This window comes from Aotus nancymaae, unplaced genomic scaffold (assembly GCF_030222135.1).
Source record: "Aotus nancymaae isolate 86718 unplaced genomic scaffold, 86718_ANA_hifiasm-v0.15.2.pri h1tg000003l, whole genome shotgun sequence".
Taxonomy (NCBI): Eukaryota; Metazoa; Chordata; class Mammalia; order Primates; family Aotidae; genus Aotus; species Aotus nancymaae.
In genome coordinates this window covers 32,596,710-32,615,357 of record NW_026988414.1, presented here as the reverse complement: position 1 = coordinate 32,615,357, position 18,648 = coordinate 32,596,710, and the positions used below count along the sequence as shown (strand labels likewise).

Genomic DNA, 18,648 nt, shown 5'->3' with positions numbered 1-18,648 from the left:
AGGCTATTATCATTATTAAGTTGTTTCTCGCAGCTGCTGCCGTTGGGCCTGGCTCATGGTTTCCTTCCCTGGGGAGAGGAGGAGTAAGCTGATTCCCAGGTTCCAGCTTCTGGTCAGTTCCGCTTTATTCAAGACAACTCATTTTCAGGCTGCAACAGAGAATTCTGCCTGTTAAGCTATACTGGCTGTGTTACAGCATTTCAGCATGTTCAGATTTCATTGATCTGAGAAAAAACACCACTCCCAGCCCCCAGACTCCTATCTGGAGCCCTTTGTCCATGTTAATTGTTGCTTATACCCTGGCAAGTTGTACTTGGCAAAACATTTTCACATTCAGAACCCTACTGGATCCTCACTGCAGTCTTGTGAGAGAGAGTGTATCACCCTATCTTGCAGATGAGAAAACTGAGGTCCGGGGGAAAAACTGCACAAAGCTGCCTTTCATGGCAATTCTAGACAGTCATTCATGGGAGAGAAAAGAAGACTAATACCACTGATCATACTAACCACCACCACTGCTATGCTTCATTCATCGTGTGCCTTTGCTAGGCCCTCTGATCAGTGTTTTATGACCTGTTATCTCAGGTCTTTCTCTCCTGAAGTAGGTGGCATTATTCCTCTGTTACAGATCTAGAAACTGTAGCTCAGAGAGTTGAAGTATCTTATCTTATCTAAAGTTGCCCGTCTTTTAAATGCAGAATCGAGGTTTGAAGTTAGAGCTGGTTGAGTCTTTCTCCCTAATACCAGGTTGCTCCGCGATCCGTCTCCCAGCTCTGAAAAAATGCCAGGGCAGATAAAATGAGAACAGTGGCTGCCCAATGGCCAGCAGGACTAGAGCCTCCTGCCCTCCCAGAACTGCTCAGAAGATGAAGCCTGTGAGAGACTCCCTCGCTGTCAGCAGAGCCCCATTCCTGGTAGCTGGTAGGGAGCAGCCCAGTGTTGATGCCCCGAGCCATAGGGAGGGAGTCAGGACAATGGGAATAGAGAGGCACACTGGCCCAAGGTCACTAAGGGCTGGGACAATCAGGTTGTGTGCTTCCTTGAGTGGGTCAGCCTTGGGTTGAAGTGACATCCCCGGAGAGCAGCAGAGAACCTCAACGCCTCACATCAGACAGATGAGGGCTTAAAATCTCTAGACTAGGATTTGATAGCTGGGTGCCCTTGGGCAAGTTATTTAACTTCTCAGCACCTCATTCCCTCATCTGTACACTGGGAACAGTAAGAGTGGGATTCTTGTGAAGAATTCAGGGGCTCTAATTAGCATTACCTGGGAAGTTTGTATAATCTCCCCATGCCAAAGCCACACCTGAACCAACTCAAGCAACATCTTTGGGAGTGAGGCGTAGGTATTAGTAGTTAAAAAAAAAAAAGTCCTCAGGCCAGGCACAGTGGGTCACTCTTGTAATCCCAGCACTTTGGGAGGCCGAGGCGGGCAGACACCTGAGGTCGGGAGTTCGAGACCAGCCTGACCAATATGAATAAACCCCGTCTCTAGTAAAAATACAAAATTAGCCAGGCGTGGTGGCACATGCCTGTAATTCCAGCTACTCGGGATGCTGAGGCAGGAGAATCACTTGAAACTGGGAGGTAGAGGTTGTGGTGAGCTGAGATTACACCATTGCACTCCAGCCTGGGCAAAAAGAGTGAAACTCCGTCTCAAAAAAAGTCTCCCCAGGTGACTCTACTGTGCAGCCAGGGTTGAGAACCGCTGCTATGTAAGTAAAGGACTTAGTGCACAGGATGTAGTAAGGGCTCTATATACAGCAGCTATTGTGCATTCACTCATGCATGCACAAAACAAACATTTATTGAGCACTTACTTAGGCCAAGTTCTGGATTACGTGCCAGGCATCACCTGTTCACAGCAGCTGTCTGAATTTCTTTGTATACTATTCCTAGCATTGCTTCCAACAGAGGGATTGTGGGGTTCAGTGCTTTGTGAACCCAGGACCCCAAGTCCATAACTCTGGGGAGAAGGTTTTACTGACAACAAGGAAAGGAGAAAAAGGCAGAAAATATGCCCAGATCAAAGAAACCAAACCCTGAGTGTGGGAAGGGCAATCTGAGATCTCCAGGCCCTTAAGGAGGTAGCAGAAGACAGGGTAGGCTTCAGACTTTCTGTGGGCTCCTCTGTAAATATCTGTCCCTACAACACCCCAGCTTCCACAGCTGCGATGTGGACGGGCTTTCAGTAATTGGCTTGCTTGTTATTAGCTGCAGAGCTCCTTGTTTAAATGAGACTTAATGGAACCCAAATTATTAAATGAAGTCGAATTACTTGGGTGTGAATGTGTACATGAGTGAAGGTGAGTGTGTGTGGATGTGTGTTAGTGTGTGAGAGAGGGTCCATGAATAGATTGTGAGTGTGCGCATGTGTCAGTGTGTGAGTTTGTATGAGTCTGGGATGAGTGTGGGTGGAGGTGCATGAGTCGGTATATATTGGAGTATATAAACGTGTGTATAAGTTTTTGTATCTCTGTGTGTTAGTGTGGCATGAACCTTCAAAAGTATGTGTGTGAGTGTGTATTATAAGTATGTGAACCTCTGTGTGTGAGAGAGTGGTGAAAATAACAGACTTGTTTATGTGTGGACGTATAGGTGTGTGCATGTGTGCCTGTGTGTTATGTATGGACGTATAGGTGTGTGCATGTGTGCCTTTGTGTTATGTGTGGACGTATAAGTGTGTGCATGTGTGCCTGTGTTATGTGTGGATGTATACATGTGTGCGTGCATGCCCGTGTGTTACGTGTGGACGTATAGGGGTGTGCGTGCGTGCCCGTGTGTTACGTGTGGACGTATAGGTGTGTGCGTGCGTGCCCGTGTGTTACGTGTGGACGTATAGGTGTGTGCGTGCATGCCCGTGTGTTACGTGTGGACGTATAGGTGTGTGCGTGCGTGCCCGTGTGTTACGTGTGGACGTATAGATGTGTGCGTGCGTGCCCGTGTGTTATGTGTGGACATATAAGTGTGTGCATGTGTGCCTGTGTGTTAGGGGGTCAAGGGGTAGGACTTCTCCTGCTGGGGACTCCTCTATACCCCTCCCTCCCTCATCCCCAGCCCTGGAAATTGCTGCTGGAAACCCCCTGGTCTATGTGTCTACCCTGGCCCTGTCAGCAGTCCCATGTCCGTTTGGAATGCTGGGCCTGATGGCTTCCAGGAGTCGTGGGCTGTACTATAGAGTGTCCACTTGCAGCAGGTCACTGCACGCTCCCATCCAGTGCCCCTTATATGCCCCCGACAGGTCCCTTCTCCTCCGTGCCATTTTTCATGTGTTTTCCTCTGAGAGCTGAGCTGCGCCCTCCAGAGCTGCCTGCGGGTGGGGGTGATGACTCATTTCAGTTGATGTCATCCTCAGGATTCAAGGCCCTCAATGCACTCAAAGAGTCTTTGTTCCCCAAATGGAAAAGGAACATCCATACGCCGAGAGGCGTTGACTGCAAAACTCTTCCCAGATGCCCATGGCTGCTCACGACTGCCCGCATCTGCTGGCCTTCACTGCGCCACCTGGTCCACATGGTCCCAGGATCCAGGAACCTGAGGTTTGGGGAAGGGGGTAAAGGAAGGGACGTAAAGACCGTCAATGCAGCAAGACTGCAGGAACCACTGCTGCTTCCGGATATGGCTCTTCCACTGCAGCTAACTGCTGCCAGGACCGAGGGGTTCATGTGTGTTCACGTGCACGTGTGCCTGTGTGAAGGGAGAGGTGGCGAGCAGAGCCTGGTCACAGGATGAGGGAGTCACCGCACGCTCTCAGCAGAGCCAGATCACAGGATGGGGGAGTCACCCCATGCTCTCAGCAGAGCTGGGTCACAGAATCAGGGAGTCACCCCATGTTCTCAGCAAAGCCAGGTCACAGAACGGGGCAGTCACCCTATGCTCTCAGCAGAGCAAGTCACAGGATGAGGGAGTCAACACATGCTCTCAGCAGAGTCGGGTCACAGAATCGGGGAGTTACCCCATCTTAGCAGAGCCAGATCACAGAATTGGGGAGTTACCCCATCTTAGCAGAGCCAGGTCACAGAATTGGGGAGTTACCCCATGCTTTCAGCAGAGCCGGGTCACGGGCTGAGGGAGTCACCCACACTCTCTCCCTCCAGGCTGCTCTCCTCAGTTCCTTATCCACTGGGCCTGTTCATCAATTATGTTGCTAGTTCTCTCATGGCCAGCAGGTGGTTGTGAGGCTGAACGGAGATGCTGTGCACTGACAGCTTGAGAGTGCCCGGCCCTGGTCAGCACCCGACCCAACGAGTGAGGACTCCTAGTGTTTACCAGGTGCCCACTGCACACCAGGCCCTGTGCTAAGCAGGGTTCTCACTGTGCTGTCTGTTCTCACCACGGCTCTGTGAGCCAGATCTTCGTGCTGCCCTACTCTACAGATTAGGAGGCTACAGAGAGGCGAGGTGACCTGCGGAAGGCCTGTGAGTGGCAGACCCAGGACTAAGCCCAGTCTGTCTGATGCCAAAGCCCAGGCAATTAGCCCTTACCTGTGGCTGTCACCTGAGAGTGGGTATCAGATCAACGCAGGCCGGCCCCTGAAAGAGCCTAATTCCATGGGCCCAAGCAGGAGGGGCAGACCTCTGACTTCTGAAAGCTCCCAGGGTGACTGATATGTGGCTAGGGCTGCAACCTTCACACCATGCTACCCTACCTGGACCCATTTGAATCTTGACTCCAACTGCTTATTAACCTCATGGCCTTGGAACAGTAATTTCAGCCTCAGTTTTCTAACCTGTAAAATGGGGATAATAATGTCATCTGTCCCATAAAGAATCAAGTGTAAGGATGAACTGATTGGTGGAAAGCCGTTTGAACTGCACTTGGCATGCAGCAAGCCCGCAGAAAATTTTAGCTGCTGATGCTGTTATTTCTTGTCATTCGTTCATTCAGAGTCCCCTCTGCCAGGCTCTGTGCTGGTGCTGAGGACTGAGAGACGAGTTGGCATGGTCCATGCCCGGGAGCCCATGTCTAAGCATGTGAGAGCAAGGGGAACTGGCCAGATCTAAGCATGTGAGAGCAAGGGGAACTGGCCACATCTAAGCATGGGAGAGGAAGGGGAACTGGCCACGTCTAAGCATAGGAGAGCGAGGGGAACTGGCCACGTCTAAGCATGTGAGAGCGAGGGGAACTGGCCACGTCTAAGCATGTGAGAGCGAGGGGAACTGGCCACGTCTAAGCATGTGAGAACGAGGGGAACTGGCCACGTCTAAGCATGTGAGAGCGAGGGGAACTGGCCACGTCTAAGCATGTGAGAGCGAGGGGAACTGGCCACGTCTAAGCATGTGAGAACGAGGGGAACTGGCCACTGAGGGCAGATGGAAAAGGGTGTCTGGGAGGAAGGATGGAGGGGACTGTGGGAATATGGAGGTGTACAACTGCACCTGGGAGAGCACAAGGAAAGTTTGGAAGGCGATGGGCTGTAGCAGGCAGAGCCCAGCCTCACGTCTTCAGTGCTGGCTGCTGCACTGAGGACTCTGAGTAAGTGACTTCCTCTCTCTGGGGCTTGATTCCTTCCTCTGCAAAATGAGAGACTGATCCCTGGGTTTTCCCCCTCCTAGCAGAAGGAACAGGTAAGAGGATGCTTTGGAAACAGGAGAGGATGCTGGACAAGTGAGTACTACTTCTTCGTGCTGGGCTAAGTGCTTTTCAGCTGCGGGCCAGGAAAACCAAGCTTCAGCCAGGACCCCAGCTCCAGGCTTCCTCAAATCATCTTCTCAGTTTAGGTCAGAGGCTCGAGAAAGCAAGAACGAGAGAACAAGAGCAAGAGAGAAAGAGAGAGAGGGAGAGAGAGAGGGAGGAGAGCTCATACAGTAACTTCATTGAACAGGAAAATTCCTATGCTATATATGAAAACCGGAAAAGAGAAGGAGGCGTTCTAAGTTTACATGTAGAAAAATGCTCTTCTGTAATTCAGAAAAATAGGGTCTTTGATTGTGGCCAAGCCAGGTCTCCTTTCTAAGTTGATCCAGGATTTGTTCCCTGGCAGGGAAACAGTTCTTTTTCTAAGAAACACATCAGGGGATAGGTTTTTCTAAGAACCTCTCGCATCTTTGCTGGGTGCAGATGGATCCCCAGGTACCTTGAGTTGTTTTGTGTTCATTTTCCTCGGGAAGGGAGTCAGGTGGAACCAGGAGCCCCTGAGACTCCAGCCTGGGTGGGGCTGAGTTTCCGCACAGGCAAAGTTGGGACATTTTCCTGAGCACAGTGCTCGTTGCCTCTGGCCAGGCATCGCTGGCCAAAGACAAGGAAATCTGTGGGGAGAGCTGGGTTTGTCCCCGCCCCTGTTGGATCATTTCTTCCAGGCCTGAAGGCTGTGGGCTGAAGGAACCGGCAGTTAGGGGTGGTTAGAAAAACTGAAACACAGGCGGGAGACAAGGAGGAGGCAGGCGATGAGGCCGTCAGACCTGGCAAGGGCCTTTGGAAAACATTTAGTCCAAGGCTCTGGTTTTACAGATATTGAACCTGAGGCTCAGAGAAGGGAAGGGACTGCTCAAAGTCATACGCCAAGTTGGTGGCAGAGTGCACCTTGCAGGCCGAGGCCCTTTCCACCACCCCATGCAACATCTGAGAGGTCAGGGTGTGGGTGAGGCTGACTTGTGTGTGGTCTGAGGGCAGAGCTGGGCCCAGCCAGGCGGGTGGGAGTTACAGGGAGAGCTGCCTCAGTTCAGCATGAGAAAGGATTTCTGAAGACTTCAAATTGTGCAGCAATGGTGAGGTGGCCGTGAGTGGAGAGAGCAAGTGGAAGCCATGTGGCTCTGGATGGGTGCGCATCGTAGGAGGCTCCCCACCAAATGGTGAGCTGCACTGTCCCACAGAGTCTGCGGCTGCTGAGCTCCTGTCCCTCCAGGGAGGTGGGAGAAAGGGAAGTCACATGTCAGGAGGTGTGATTTAGTCATACCCAGGGTCCTCCGGGGCCACCTCTCTGTCGGGGTGTCCAAAGGGAAGGAAAAGAACAATCCTAGAAGATGCAAGAACCCCACCCTCCCAACTCACTGGCAGAACCAGCTGACAAAGGGCAAGGAAGAAGGGCACGTGGCTTCTCCGAGGTCAGCCCCCCCATGCCACAGGTGCAGAGGAGGAGAATTGGACCTCCTCTCTCCCCAGGGGCTGAGTGCCAGGAAATTCAGGCGCCAGGAGCTCTTCTGGGGTCCCAAGGGCAGTCCCCCCACCTTACCCTACATACCCTCATCCTACTGGTCCAGCCCCAGGCCCCAGGCAGTATAGGGTCATCTGGACCCCCTGAGCCCCGGCCCCCCAGTGGAAATACACCACCCGCTTGCAGGAGTCACCGTGTCCCCGTTTAAGCTGACTGAAGTGTGCCATTTGTCTTTAGAGACGTGTGTGGGAATGGGAGGGGCGCCGGAGGGGCACTCGGAGCAGGGAAACAGCAGAGGACGGAAAGGAGGCTTTGTGGGTTCTAGGCCTGGCTTGGCCACACTCACTGCATGGCCTCAGACCTGCTCTCTTGGGTCCCTTACAGACAGACCTCTCGCTTTAAGTCTGTTGGATCCCTGTTCACAGCCCAGGGGGAAAGCCTTTCTTGCGGTTGGTGGAAGCGCAGTTCCCGTAGACGCCGCCAGGGGCCGCTGCCGTGCACAGTCGCGGGGCGTCCTCGGCCTCCCTCGCGCCTCCATCGGGACATCTCCGTAGGGCTCCTTCACCGGGAGCCAGAGGAACGCTCCTTAGCCTCCTCGGGCCTTAAATGCTAACTAGCGCGAGCGCTGGGCTCAGGTCCCGGACGATCATCTGTGAGAGGCAGTTTTGCAAAGCCAGCTACAGTTCCCTAGGGAGGCAAAGCTCCAAAGCTCAGGCTAGTCCCGGGCACTGCTTCAGGACCCCACAGATGGAAGGACTGATCCAGCCTACCGCACGGAAGGGGAAACCGAGGCCCAGCAGGGTAGAGGAAGTGCCAGATGATGTCCCTGAGCCTGTGGCAGGGAGGAGGAGAGGTGAGGGTTCATTCCTGTTCTTCATCTCTGGCCAGATCGCTGTCATCTGTGTGGAAGGAAAACCTGAATCCTGCTGTTTGTTTCTTCATGGCTGGGATTCCGCCTGGTTTCCATGGAAACTGGTTTTGGACCCTTGGGAGGAAAGTCGCACCCTGCCCTGACTGCTCAGATTTTCCTCTGCCTCCTTTGCCTCTGAAGCCGTCTGATTTCTCCTCTCTGCATCCTGAGGAGGGGTCACCCCAAAACTGCACTTTGGAGTCTGAGCTAGATTTGAGGGAGGGAGGTCCAGGTTGTCTCTCCCTGTCTCTGTTCCTTCACAGCGTTCCCTTGGCTCTGTGGATGTTTAGAGGAAGGAGGAATAACTTCGTCTCTTTTTGCAGAGTGAGAGTGGCACTCCCGAGTGTTGGGGTGCAGCTGAGCCAGACTGGAAAGATTCATATGTGAGAAGATGGGGAAGGGTGATATCACTAGAAGGAATAGCATGAGTGAAGGCAAAGACAGGGCGAGGGGGAGAATGAGGAGATGAAGCAGAGGGATTCTCAAATGGAATTTTGCTTTTATGCTGATGGCACTGGGGAGCCGTTGAAGGCTTTAGAGCTTGTAGTATGAGCAAATGACTGCTAATAGTTACCTAGATAGTGAGCTGCTTGAGTGCACATATTCCAGACTTAGCTCCACGTCTCCAGCACTCCACAAGGCACAATTTGGGGGCTTTAGAAGTATGATCAAATTCATGATTTGGAAAAGTAAGTTGAAAACCTCCCATCGGAAATGAAGCTATCTCTAAGCATTAATGAAGGGAGAGAATAAGACTGGTCAGATGTAGCCCCAGGAGGTGTTTGAAAGCAGTGGAAATACATAGAATAAATCACAGTGGATGTGGCTCTGAGAGGCCATCTGGTCTAACTCTCTGATGGGGAAACTGAGGTCAGGGAAGGGGAGCAGCTGGCCCAAGGTCACAGACAGAGCCTTGAACCTGAGTCCTGCCTCCCCTCCCTAGGCCTCTTGTTGCCCCATGGATTCATGCCTCCCAGATGGGCTCCCTGGGCCAGCGGACCCAGCATCATTGAGGTGGGAGGGAGCCTGGACTTTCAGGTGATGGATGAGCATGCAGTGAGGTCACTGTGGGATGTTGGACTGGAGCCCATCCTCAGTGACTCTCACTGGGGCTGCAGACTGTGAGCCTGGCACCTTCGATTCTGGAATGCCTAGGATTTAGTTCAGCCAGAAAACACTTTCTGAGGACCTGCTCAGGGACAGTGCCTGGGTGTGGGGGAGACAGGGAGAAGTGGATCCCAGTTCCTACACTTAAGGAGATTCCAAGATGGTAGGGTCTGACACCTCTGTGATGTAATGCCATATATGCTACATAAAGTCAGGGCCAAGTGTAGGAGCAGGCATGCCCAGACTACCTGGTGGGGGAATCCAAGAAGACTTCTTGGAGGAGGTGGTGACATGCCCTGAGAAATGTGGAGCAGTTCCCCAGGTGGAAGGAACAGCATACACAAAGGCTCAGAGGTGTAAAAGGTAGGACCCACCTGGCCAACATGGTAAAACCCCATCTGTACTAAAAATACAAAAATTAGCTGGACATGGTGGCATGCGCCTGTAGTCCCAGCTACTCAGGAGGCTGAGGCAGGAGAATTGCTTGAATCCAGAAGGCGGAGGTTGCAGTGAGCTGAGATCGCACCACTGCACTCCAGCCTGGTGAGACTCTGTCTCAAAAAAAAAAAAAAAAGGTAGGACCCATTCAGAATACCTTGAGTTTGAGTTTTCCAGTATGGCAACTGCATGGGGAATTAGCAGGGTAACAATAATAGTGAAAGAAAAGGAAGCTACCATTTATTAAGTGCTATGTGTGCTAAGCAGTGTGCTAAACACTTTAGGTATATTATTTTATTTAAGTCACACAACTGTCCTCTAAGAGAGGTATTATTATCTGGGGATAAGTGTGGGCTGCTTCCAAGAATCCTCAGGCTGGAGGATTCCATGATCAGCCCCCATCAGCGTGCTCCGCACCAGTCCCCAGTCCCCTCCAAAATGGTGGGATGCCTTCCCACCAGCTGTGATCTCCACCCTCCTCCCTTCCTGCCCAGCACAGAGCCATCCCAGGTCAAGCCCATGGACCCAGTTGCTGGGCCTGTTTGTCTTGGCTCCGTGGCTTCTCCTCCCCTCCCTGGTGGCTGCCTGAGCAGGTGGCCCTCCTGCTGGAGGCCAAGGGGAAATGAGCCAGCAGGCCCAGGCGCAACCATGAGGGAGCATGGGTCACTCCAGGCCAGGGGTCGTCCCCCACCATGCCATGCCATGGCACAGTGTGTGTGGACAGATTTGGTGGGGGTTGCTGAGAGCAGGGCTGGGCTGCCAGGCTGACTTGGGCTTGCTCTAGATTCATGGCTGGGCTCCCTCTTGGCGGACCTTGTGGAAACAAGGCCTGTGGGCCAGCGCTTATCCGTGTGTCCTGTCTTGAATGGCTGAGGCCGAGGGGACTGGAATGTGGCTGGGTTAGGAAGGGATCTTTTTTGCAGACTTTGGTTTTTGCTAAGCTTATACCTTGCATTTCCCACCTGTCATCTCATTGAATCCCCACATGGGAAGTGGGCAGGGGCCTCCCCTGATCACCAGGATGTCATCTCCCGAAGGCTTTGTGTTTGGTAAAGGGCAAAGGCGGGATCTCATCACAGCTGTGTCTGAAATGGAGGATGTTCTCCGCTGCAGGCTGCCTCCTTTGCCCCCTCTCCAGGTGACCAACCACCGGCCAGGGTCTGGAGAGGTTGGGGGCTGTGGGAGGGCACCAGCTCTGGGACTCATGGTTCCAAGTCTCTGTCCACCCTTGGTTTGCTACCCTGTCTGTCACCTCCTGGCTGTGCCTCCTGGTCATGGAAGTCTCCCTGAACATCACTTTCCCAGTCTATAAAACAAGGATGTTGGATAGATTCATGAATTTTTGTTTTTAAGCAGACTCCTGGACATAAGAATTCCCAGAATTGCCACACAGAAGCCTGGGTCTACTGGCCATGGGATGCACTGGGCTGCTTTAAGCAATGAGCCTTCTGAGTGGGAGCCTCTCAGGCCCTTCCCCCAGGGTCCCCTGAACCCTACCTGGCCCTGGAGCCCCCAGAGACCACAACTTGGAAACAAGCCACAGGATGTGAAGCTCTGGTGCTTTTACTCTCTGTGGCACCAGGAATTTTCCCAGCAGAAAGAGGCTTCCCCTCCTGTTCGCAGCAGGAGAGAGAGAGGAAGTAGAGGAAAAACTTTTAACTGGATTGGATAAGTGAAGAAGAAAGCAGAGCGATCAGTAGGGTGTTTGTGGTTTTGTTTTGTTTTTATCTTTAAAGCATGGAGGAGAGAAAAGAAATCTCAGCAGGATGTTTGCTTTTCTTTGTTTCTTTTCCTTCTTTCTTATTTCTTTCTGTACAAAGATAAGCTGTATCTGAGTAAGGAAAAGCAAGAATAGGTTTTATGATTTCTAACAGTGGATCCAAGGAGTTAATCTCTTTAAAAATATGTAAATGTCTTTGCTTTTCATACCATGTATATGCTGTAAAAAATAGAAGAAGTATAAAAGAATGTCCAGTGAAAAGCAGGTCTCCCAGCCCCCAGCCACCAGCTTCCTTCCCTGGAGACAACCCCTGGCCCCAGTTTCTTGTGTATTCTTCTAGAGATATTGTAATATATGTATTTAAATATATCTTCTGTATTTAATTTATATTAGCACATATATTTCCAACTGATAGCAATTCAATTCTGTACCTCGTTACTTTGTCTGTTTTTACATAATACGTCTTGTTCATTGTTTCCTATTAGTACGTAAAGAATCACATCTTTTGAAAGCCTGTCTTGGATTTCACTGTGTGAACCTATCATAATTTATTATTTTCTTAATCATTCCCAAAGATGGAAATTTTAGGTAAATTGAAACCACAATGCAGTGAATATTTTTGTACGTACTTTGTGTTTCACATACGTAACTTTATCTGTTAAAAAAATTCATAGAAGTGTGACTCCTGGGTCCACGAGTACATGTGCATTTGTCATTCTGATAAATGTTATCGAATTGCCTCCCACCACGTTATACCAATTTATGTTCCCGCCAGCCACGCAGGAGAGGGCCCGCTGCCTTAAACTCTTGCCAACACAGCATATTCCGATCTTTGCCAATTTGATAGGGAAATGGTATCTCTTTGTAATCTTAACTTGTCTTTCTCTCTTTATGAATGAGGTTAAGTATTTTTCATATTTTTAAGAGCCATTTTAATTTCTTTTGCTGTGTCTAGAATTTCCTATTCTTTGCCTATTTTTCTTTTGGGTATTCATTTGCTTTGCATATTAGAGAAATTAGTTTGTTGTCTGTGATCTATGTAGCAAATACCATTTCATGGTTTTGGGGGTTTCTTTGACATTGTGGGGATTATCATTACTGTTATTTTTTGCCATGCAGAACTTTTTTACTTCTATGTGGTCAAATTTAACCAGATTTACCAACCTTTTAACTAAAATTAATTTCTGTTTTAAAGCAAGTTGTAAACTAGAGAGGATAAGCATTCAACTGAGAATCAAATCTGAATTCATGGCCAGCAAACTCTTTCTTTCTCTCTATTAAGCTTAGTTTAGTCTTTTCTAAAATGGGGGGTTGGATGCTGGGTACAGGAGCTCACACCAGTAATCCCAGCACTTTGGGAGGCCGAGGCAGGAGAATCACTTGAGTCCAGGAGTTCGAGACCGATGTAGGCAACATAGTGAGACCCTATCTCTACAAAAAATGGAAAAATTAGCAGAGTGTGGTGCTGCATGCCTATAGTCCCAGCCATTTGGGAGGCTGAGAGGTGGAAGGATCATTTGAGCCTGTAGGTCGAGGCTGCAGTGAGCTGTGATCATGCTTCTGCATTCCTACCTGGGCAACAGAGCAACACTCTGTCTCATTAAAAATAAAAATAAAAAAAGAGGGAATTCGACAATATGTACACATTCATTCATTTGTTCATTCATGCGCTCATCAGCCCTGGGCTGTTACTGAGAACACAGATGGCCCAATGGGAAGAGAGACAAGTGACCCAATAGTAACACGCAGGGGCTATGATAGAGGACCCCAGTGTGCACGGAGAGGGCTTCTAATGCAGCCCCCAGAGGGGATGGTGTGGGCGCAGGAGGTGAAGCGAGATTTTAGGGGAAACGAGGCCTGGGCTGATGAGCCAGAGTCATTAAGGCAAAATAACTGGGCTGGGCTGGGGCAGATGGCAGAGAGGAAAGCATTCTTGGCAGGGATGGGAGGCCCTGGGACAGCATGGGCCACTCCGGGGACTGTGTCAGGCATGTCAGGGAGTAGGGAGCGCAGCTGGGTCCTGCCACAGAGGGCCTCTTGGGCCAGGTGGCAGTAGCCTGGTCAGCCCCAGCCCTGAGGGCCATGAATAATTGTATTTCATAGAAGGCTTCTGAGCAGGACAGCAACAGGATCAGATGTGCTCTTTTGTCAAGGGAGGGTTAATTATTTTCGTAAAAACTGTGTGAAATATTTTCCATGAAAGTTGCCATAAAGAAAAATACAAGGAATGCTTATTTGAAGACCACCTAAACAATTAACACTGTCACTCCAGGCAAAAAGCCCCATGGACCTCTCCCAAATCGCGTCTCTCTGCCTCCCCTAAATGTTGGCAAGAATACGCTGCTGGTGGGTGTGCAACATGTCACAGTTGCTTCAGAAAACAATTCTGCAACATTCAGGGAAGGTGCAGGTGCACATATCCATATGATCCAATAATTCTACTTCCAGCTGGGGGAATTACCTGCACAGGTAAGCACGAGGAGATGTGTATACGGGAGTCCATGGCAGTATCTTTTGTAATATTGATGGAAACCTCACTTTGCACCAACAGAAATGTGAATCAACCCATTGTGGCTTCTTTATAATGCAGAGTACTGTTGTGAAAATATAAGGTCAAGACTGGATGCAGTGGCTCGTGCCTGAAATCCTAGCACTTTGGGAGGCCAAGGCTGGCGGATCACCTGAGCTCAGGAGTTCAAGACCAGCCTGGCCAACATGGTGAAACCATGTTGAAACAGATAGAGTTGTATCAGGTGACCTCTGGGTTCTTTTCTAAACCAGCAAGTCTAGGATGACAATGATGATGATGATGATGATGATGATGATATCTATCTTTTTTTTTTTTTTTTTTTTTTTTTTGAGAGAAGGTCTTACTCTGTCACCCAGGCTGGAATGCAGCAGTGCAATCTTGGCTCACTGCAGCCTTGACCACCCGGGCTCAAGCAGTCCTCCCACCTCAACCTCCTGGGTAGCGGAGACTACCGGTGCACACCACCACTGCAGATGCACACCACGTGGCTTTTTTGTTGTTGTTTTGTAAAGATGAGGTCTCACTATGTTGCCTAGGCTGGTCTTGAACTCCTGAGCTCAAGCAATCTGCACTCCTTGGCCTCCCAAAGTGTTGGGATTACAGTTGTGGGCCACAGTGTGTCCAGCTATGATATGCACCACTTTTTAAGCATTTTCCATGTGCCAGCTCTTTGTATTATGTCCTTTAATCCTCACAGTGATCCTCTGGGCTAATTATTCACCTTCTTTTAAATTTAATTTTAAACATAGATAGCATAAAATTTGCCATTTTAACCATTTAACCACCAAGTGCCTCATATTATTCTTTATACTGTATTTTTTGTTTAACCTAAATATTTCATAGAAATTGAGGTTAGTACTGGCAGTGAGCAGCCTTCTCTGTGAGTGTTGTGGAGTCAGGGTGGGGGCATGGCAGTTGGGGCGTCTCCCTCTCCCAGCCACCAAGTACATGTGGGAAATTTGAGTTCCTGGACCACCTGGAGTCTTGACTGCATCCTTCTTGCTGCTGAAGGGTCATTGATACGGTAGGCAGACTAGGTGGAGCCCCACCCACAACCCCCATAGAGACTTCTCCATCTCAGTGAGGCTGTGGCAGTGAATCAGACAGAAATCACACCAGCCATGGCTCAAAAATGTCTTGCCTCTTACTAGCTGGGTAACCTTGGGCCAAGCTTCAGTTTTTCATCTGCAAAATGGGATAATAGCAGTTAATTTCCAGGGCTGCTGTGAGGACTAAGTAAAATTATGTACGAAAACCACATTGTTATTCCACTTTATAAGAGAGCTCAAGGGCACAGAGGCAGGTTCCCATGTCAGCCTCACTTTCCTGGTCAGGGCTGCAGGAGTGATCATCCCTGCCCATTGACCTCTGGAGGTTGTTCAGTGGATATAATAAAAATAAAGAATGATGAATGTTTGTTGCATTGCTACCATTATTGACCAGGGGTTTCCATAGACGGTCTCATTTAGTCATTCTTTTGGAGCTCATTCTAGTGCCTTGTATGATAGAGGAAGACACTCAGACTTGGAGTGGTTCAGTGACTCACTTGAGGTCACACAGCTACTTAGCTGTGTCCAGTAAGACAGTGGCAAGTTGGGTAAACTGGAAAATAGGCTGATTCCTCAGGTAGGGCTTTTCTTAGAGGGGCCCTCGAGTGTTTGGGGTTTTCTCTGGAGACCACAGGTTCTCAATGGCCTCTGGCCTTTGGCTGTAACCCACACAGCCACCAAGTGAGTCTGCCCTGCCCTCTGGCCTCCAGAAGAGGACACTGCTCGATTCTGATCCTCACTCATTTCAGGCCTCCTTATCTGGTTGAATCCTCAGGATCCAGCTTCTCTTCCGAGGCCAAGGGGTGTGACTTGTCTGTTGTCCTGGCTGCAGAGGTCTCATGCCCCTCTCCCTGGGACCTGCCTTCCTAGCTCACTGCTGGTACCTTGGACATCAACTCAGGAGTGGGTGCATGTTGCTGCAAGCCATTCTGCAGTCTTTTCCTGAGGAAAATAGTTGGATGCGCCAACATTCTCGAGCCTGGGGTCCTTTTCAGGAAACCATAATGGAGCTCAGTCATTTCTCCCAGCAAGGTGTGGTGGCATAGTCTCTGGGGTCAGATGCTCTGGGTTTGAAACCTGTGTGCAACTTACCTTAAGCAAATTTGTTAATTTCTCTAAGCCTCAGTTTTCTCAGAAGTAAGAGGGGAATAAGAGTACCTAACCTCATTGGCTTGTTGTGAGGATTACACAAGCTAATGTATGTCTAATGTGTGTACAGAGCTTAGAGCAGGGCCTGGTACAGAGAGAACTTAGGGAATGTGGATGATGATGGTGATGGCGGCAGTGATGTTAAAGATGATGACAATGACACAAATTTCAATATTCCTGAAGCTTGTGAACACTTCACCCTGTCCCTGATTTCCCCCTTACACTTGCTTGAGGTACTTAAACAATAGACCTCATTCAAAACAAAACAAACCTATCCATTTTTTTTTTAAGGGCTCTCATTCTGTCACCCAGCCTGGAGTGAAGTGGTGCGATCTCAGCTCACTGCAACCTCTGCCTCCTGGGTTCAAGCGATTCTCCTGCCTCAGCCTCCCAGGTAGCTGGGATCATAGGCATGCACCAGCACGCCCAGCTAATTTTTCTATTTTTAGTAGAGATGGGGTTTCACCATGTTGGCCAGGCTAGCCTTGAACTCCTGACTTCAAGTGATCCACCCACCTGGGACTCCCAAAATGCTGGGATTACAGATGTTAAGCCACCATGCCTGGCCCCAATCTCCAAGTTGATGGGGGAACATCATGTATTCTAGGGATTATTCATAAGTGTTTTCCAAACTGCAGGTCATCAACCATTAGTGGGTTATAAAATCAATTTAGGAGTTCATTTCCAGCATGGTTAAAAAAAAACAACCAAAAAAACAGAAAAAGAATAATTAAATGGAAAAAACATATTTGAGGGCCTGGTGAGTATTAACAGTCAATAATGTTTTATGAAACTTTTGTCTACACGTGTATATTGGGTTGCAATGTAAATACATTTCTTATTGTGGGTCATTGTCAAAAACATTTGAAAAACAACCATCTCGGAACTACAGTTTCAGTGGGGTTCCTGAGTGATCTCGTTTCATCTGTGACTGCATTTCTTCCTCATTTTCAAGCATAGTGGAATACACCTGTAAAGCATGACCTCTCTCTCCGTCCCTGCAGAGTCGGCTTCCCAGGGTCACCTGGACCTCACGCAGCTCGTCGGTGTCCCGCTGCCCTCCTCCGTATCCTTTGTCACAGGCTATGGTGGCTTCCCAGCCTACAGCTTCGGGCCTGGTGCCAACGTCGGCCGCCCAGCCAGCACCCTCATCCCATCCACCTTCTTCAGGGACTTCGCCATTAGCGTCACGGTGAAGCCCAGCAGCACCCGCGGTGGCGTGCTCTTTGCCATCACTGACGCCTTCCAGAAGGTCATTTACCTGGGCCTGCGGCTCTCAGGTGTGGAGGACGGCCAGCAGCGGATCATCCTCTACTACACGGAGCTGGGCTCCCATGTGTCCCAAGAGGTTGCTGCCTTCTCGGTGCCCGTGATGACCCACAGGTGGAACCGCTTCGCTGTGATTGTCCAGGGTGAGGAAGTGACCCTCCTCGTGGACTGTGAGGAGCACAGCCGCATTTCCTTCCAGCGGTCCTCCCGGCCTTTGGCTTTCGAGTCCAGTGCTGGAATCTTCGTGGGCAATGCAGGAGCTACAGGGCTCGAGAGATTTACTGTGAGTCAAAGTCCCACTCCAGGCAGATCAGGGAGGTGGATGGATAGAGAGTCACCATGCAGTAAATGGAGCAACTATTATTGTTATTATTTTATTCTTATGTCCTCAAAGAGGCATGCATGTTATGGTGAGAAAGAATGCTAGGCCTGGAACCCCAAAACCTAGATTTCCATCCTCAGTTTTCAACTCAGCTTGTGGATTTGAGACAATTATCTGAATTCTCTGATCCTCTCTGTTTTCTTATCTATAAGCGGATATAAGAAAACCTACCACACAGGCTTCTAGGTCAAATAAGCTAACCTGTGTGAAAGCACTTTGTACATTTTAAGATTTTATTTAAAAGAGCCAGGTTTGTCATATCCCTGAATGGTTTGATCTTTGGATATGGGTGGCAGTTGCACTTAAGTACTTATTTCTGAAAACGTGGGATACACTAGAATACCAGAGTGAGAGGTAGCTTCTCTCTCCTTTGGGCAATGTGCACTTAAAAAAAAATTAAACTGGCTGGGCATGGTGGTTCACACCTGTAATCCCAGAACTTTGGGAGGTCCAGGCAGGTAGATTGCAAGGTCAGGAGTTCGAGACCAGCCTGGCCAATGTGGCGAAACCCCATCTCTACTAAAAATACAAAAATTAGTCGGATGTGCTGATGGACGCCTGTAGTCTCAGCTATGCGGGAGGCTGAGGCAAAAGAATCACTTGAACCCGGGAGGCAGAAGTTGCAGTGAGCCAAGATCCCACCATTGCACTCCAGCCTGGGTGACAGAGCGAGACTCTGTCTCAAAAAAAAAAAAAAAATTAACTGACTTTACTATCAAAATGGGCTTTTATGAACAAGGCATTCTGAAGATCGCTAGGTTATCACAGTTACTCATTTAGTCAGCATGTGTATTTACTAACGTCTCACTGGTGAACAGGACAGCCCTGCGGGGTGGAGCTTGGGTTGATTTGGAGTAGAGTGGAAGACACCGGAGAATGCTAAGAAGTTAAAATCTGATGGGCAGTTTTTAAATGCTCACTTTGGGGGCCTTGTGGAGAGGAAGCTTTCGGGTGTGGGGAGAGGGGATAAGAGTGGAGGTAAGGAGGCTGTGGTAGCTCTT

General features: G+C 49.6%; 1 protein-coding gene across 2 annotated transcripts in view; it reads left to right on the top strand.

The window, feature by feature from the left end:
* Positions 1-18,648, top strand: part of COL15A1 (collagen type XV alpha 1 chain) — a 119,451-nt gene that overhangs the window by 23,635 nt on the left and 77,168 nt on the right. For both annotated transcript variants that reach the window (XM_064379565.1, XM_064379574.1), the window contains exon 3: positions 17,001-17,548. In XM_064379565.1, the coding sequence (XP_064235635.1) occupies positions 17,001-17,548 (548 nt within the window). The remainder of the gene's footprint in view (positions 1-17,000; positions 17,549-18,648) is intronic.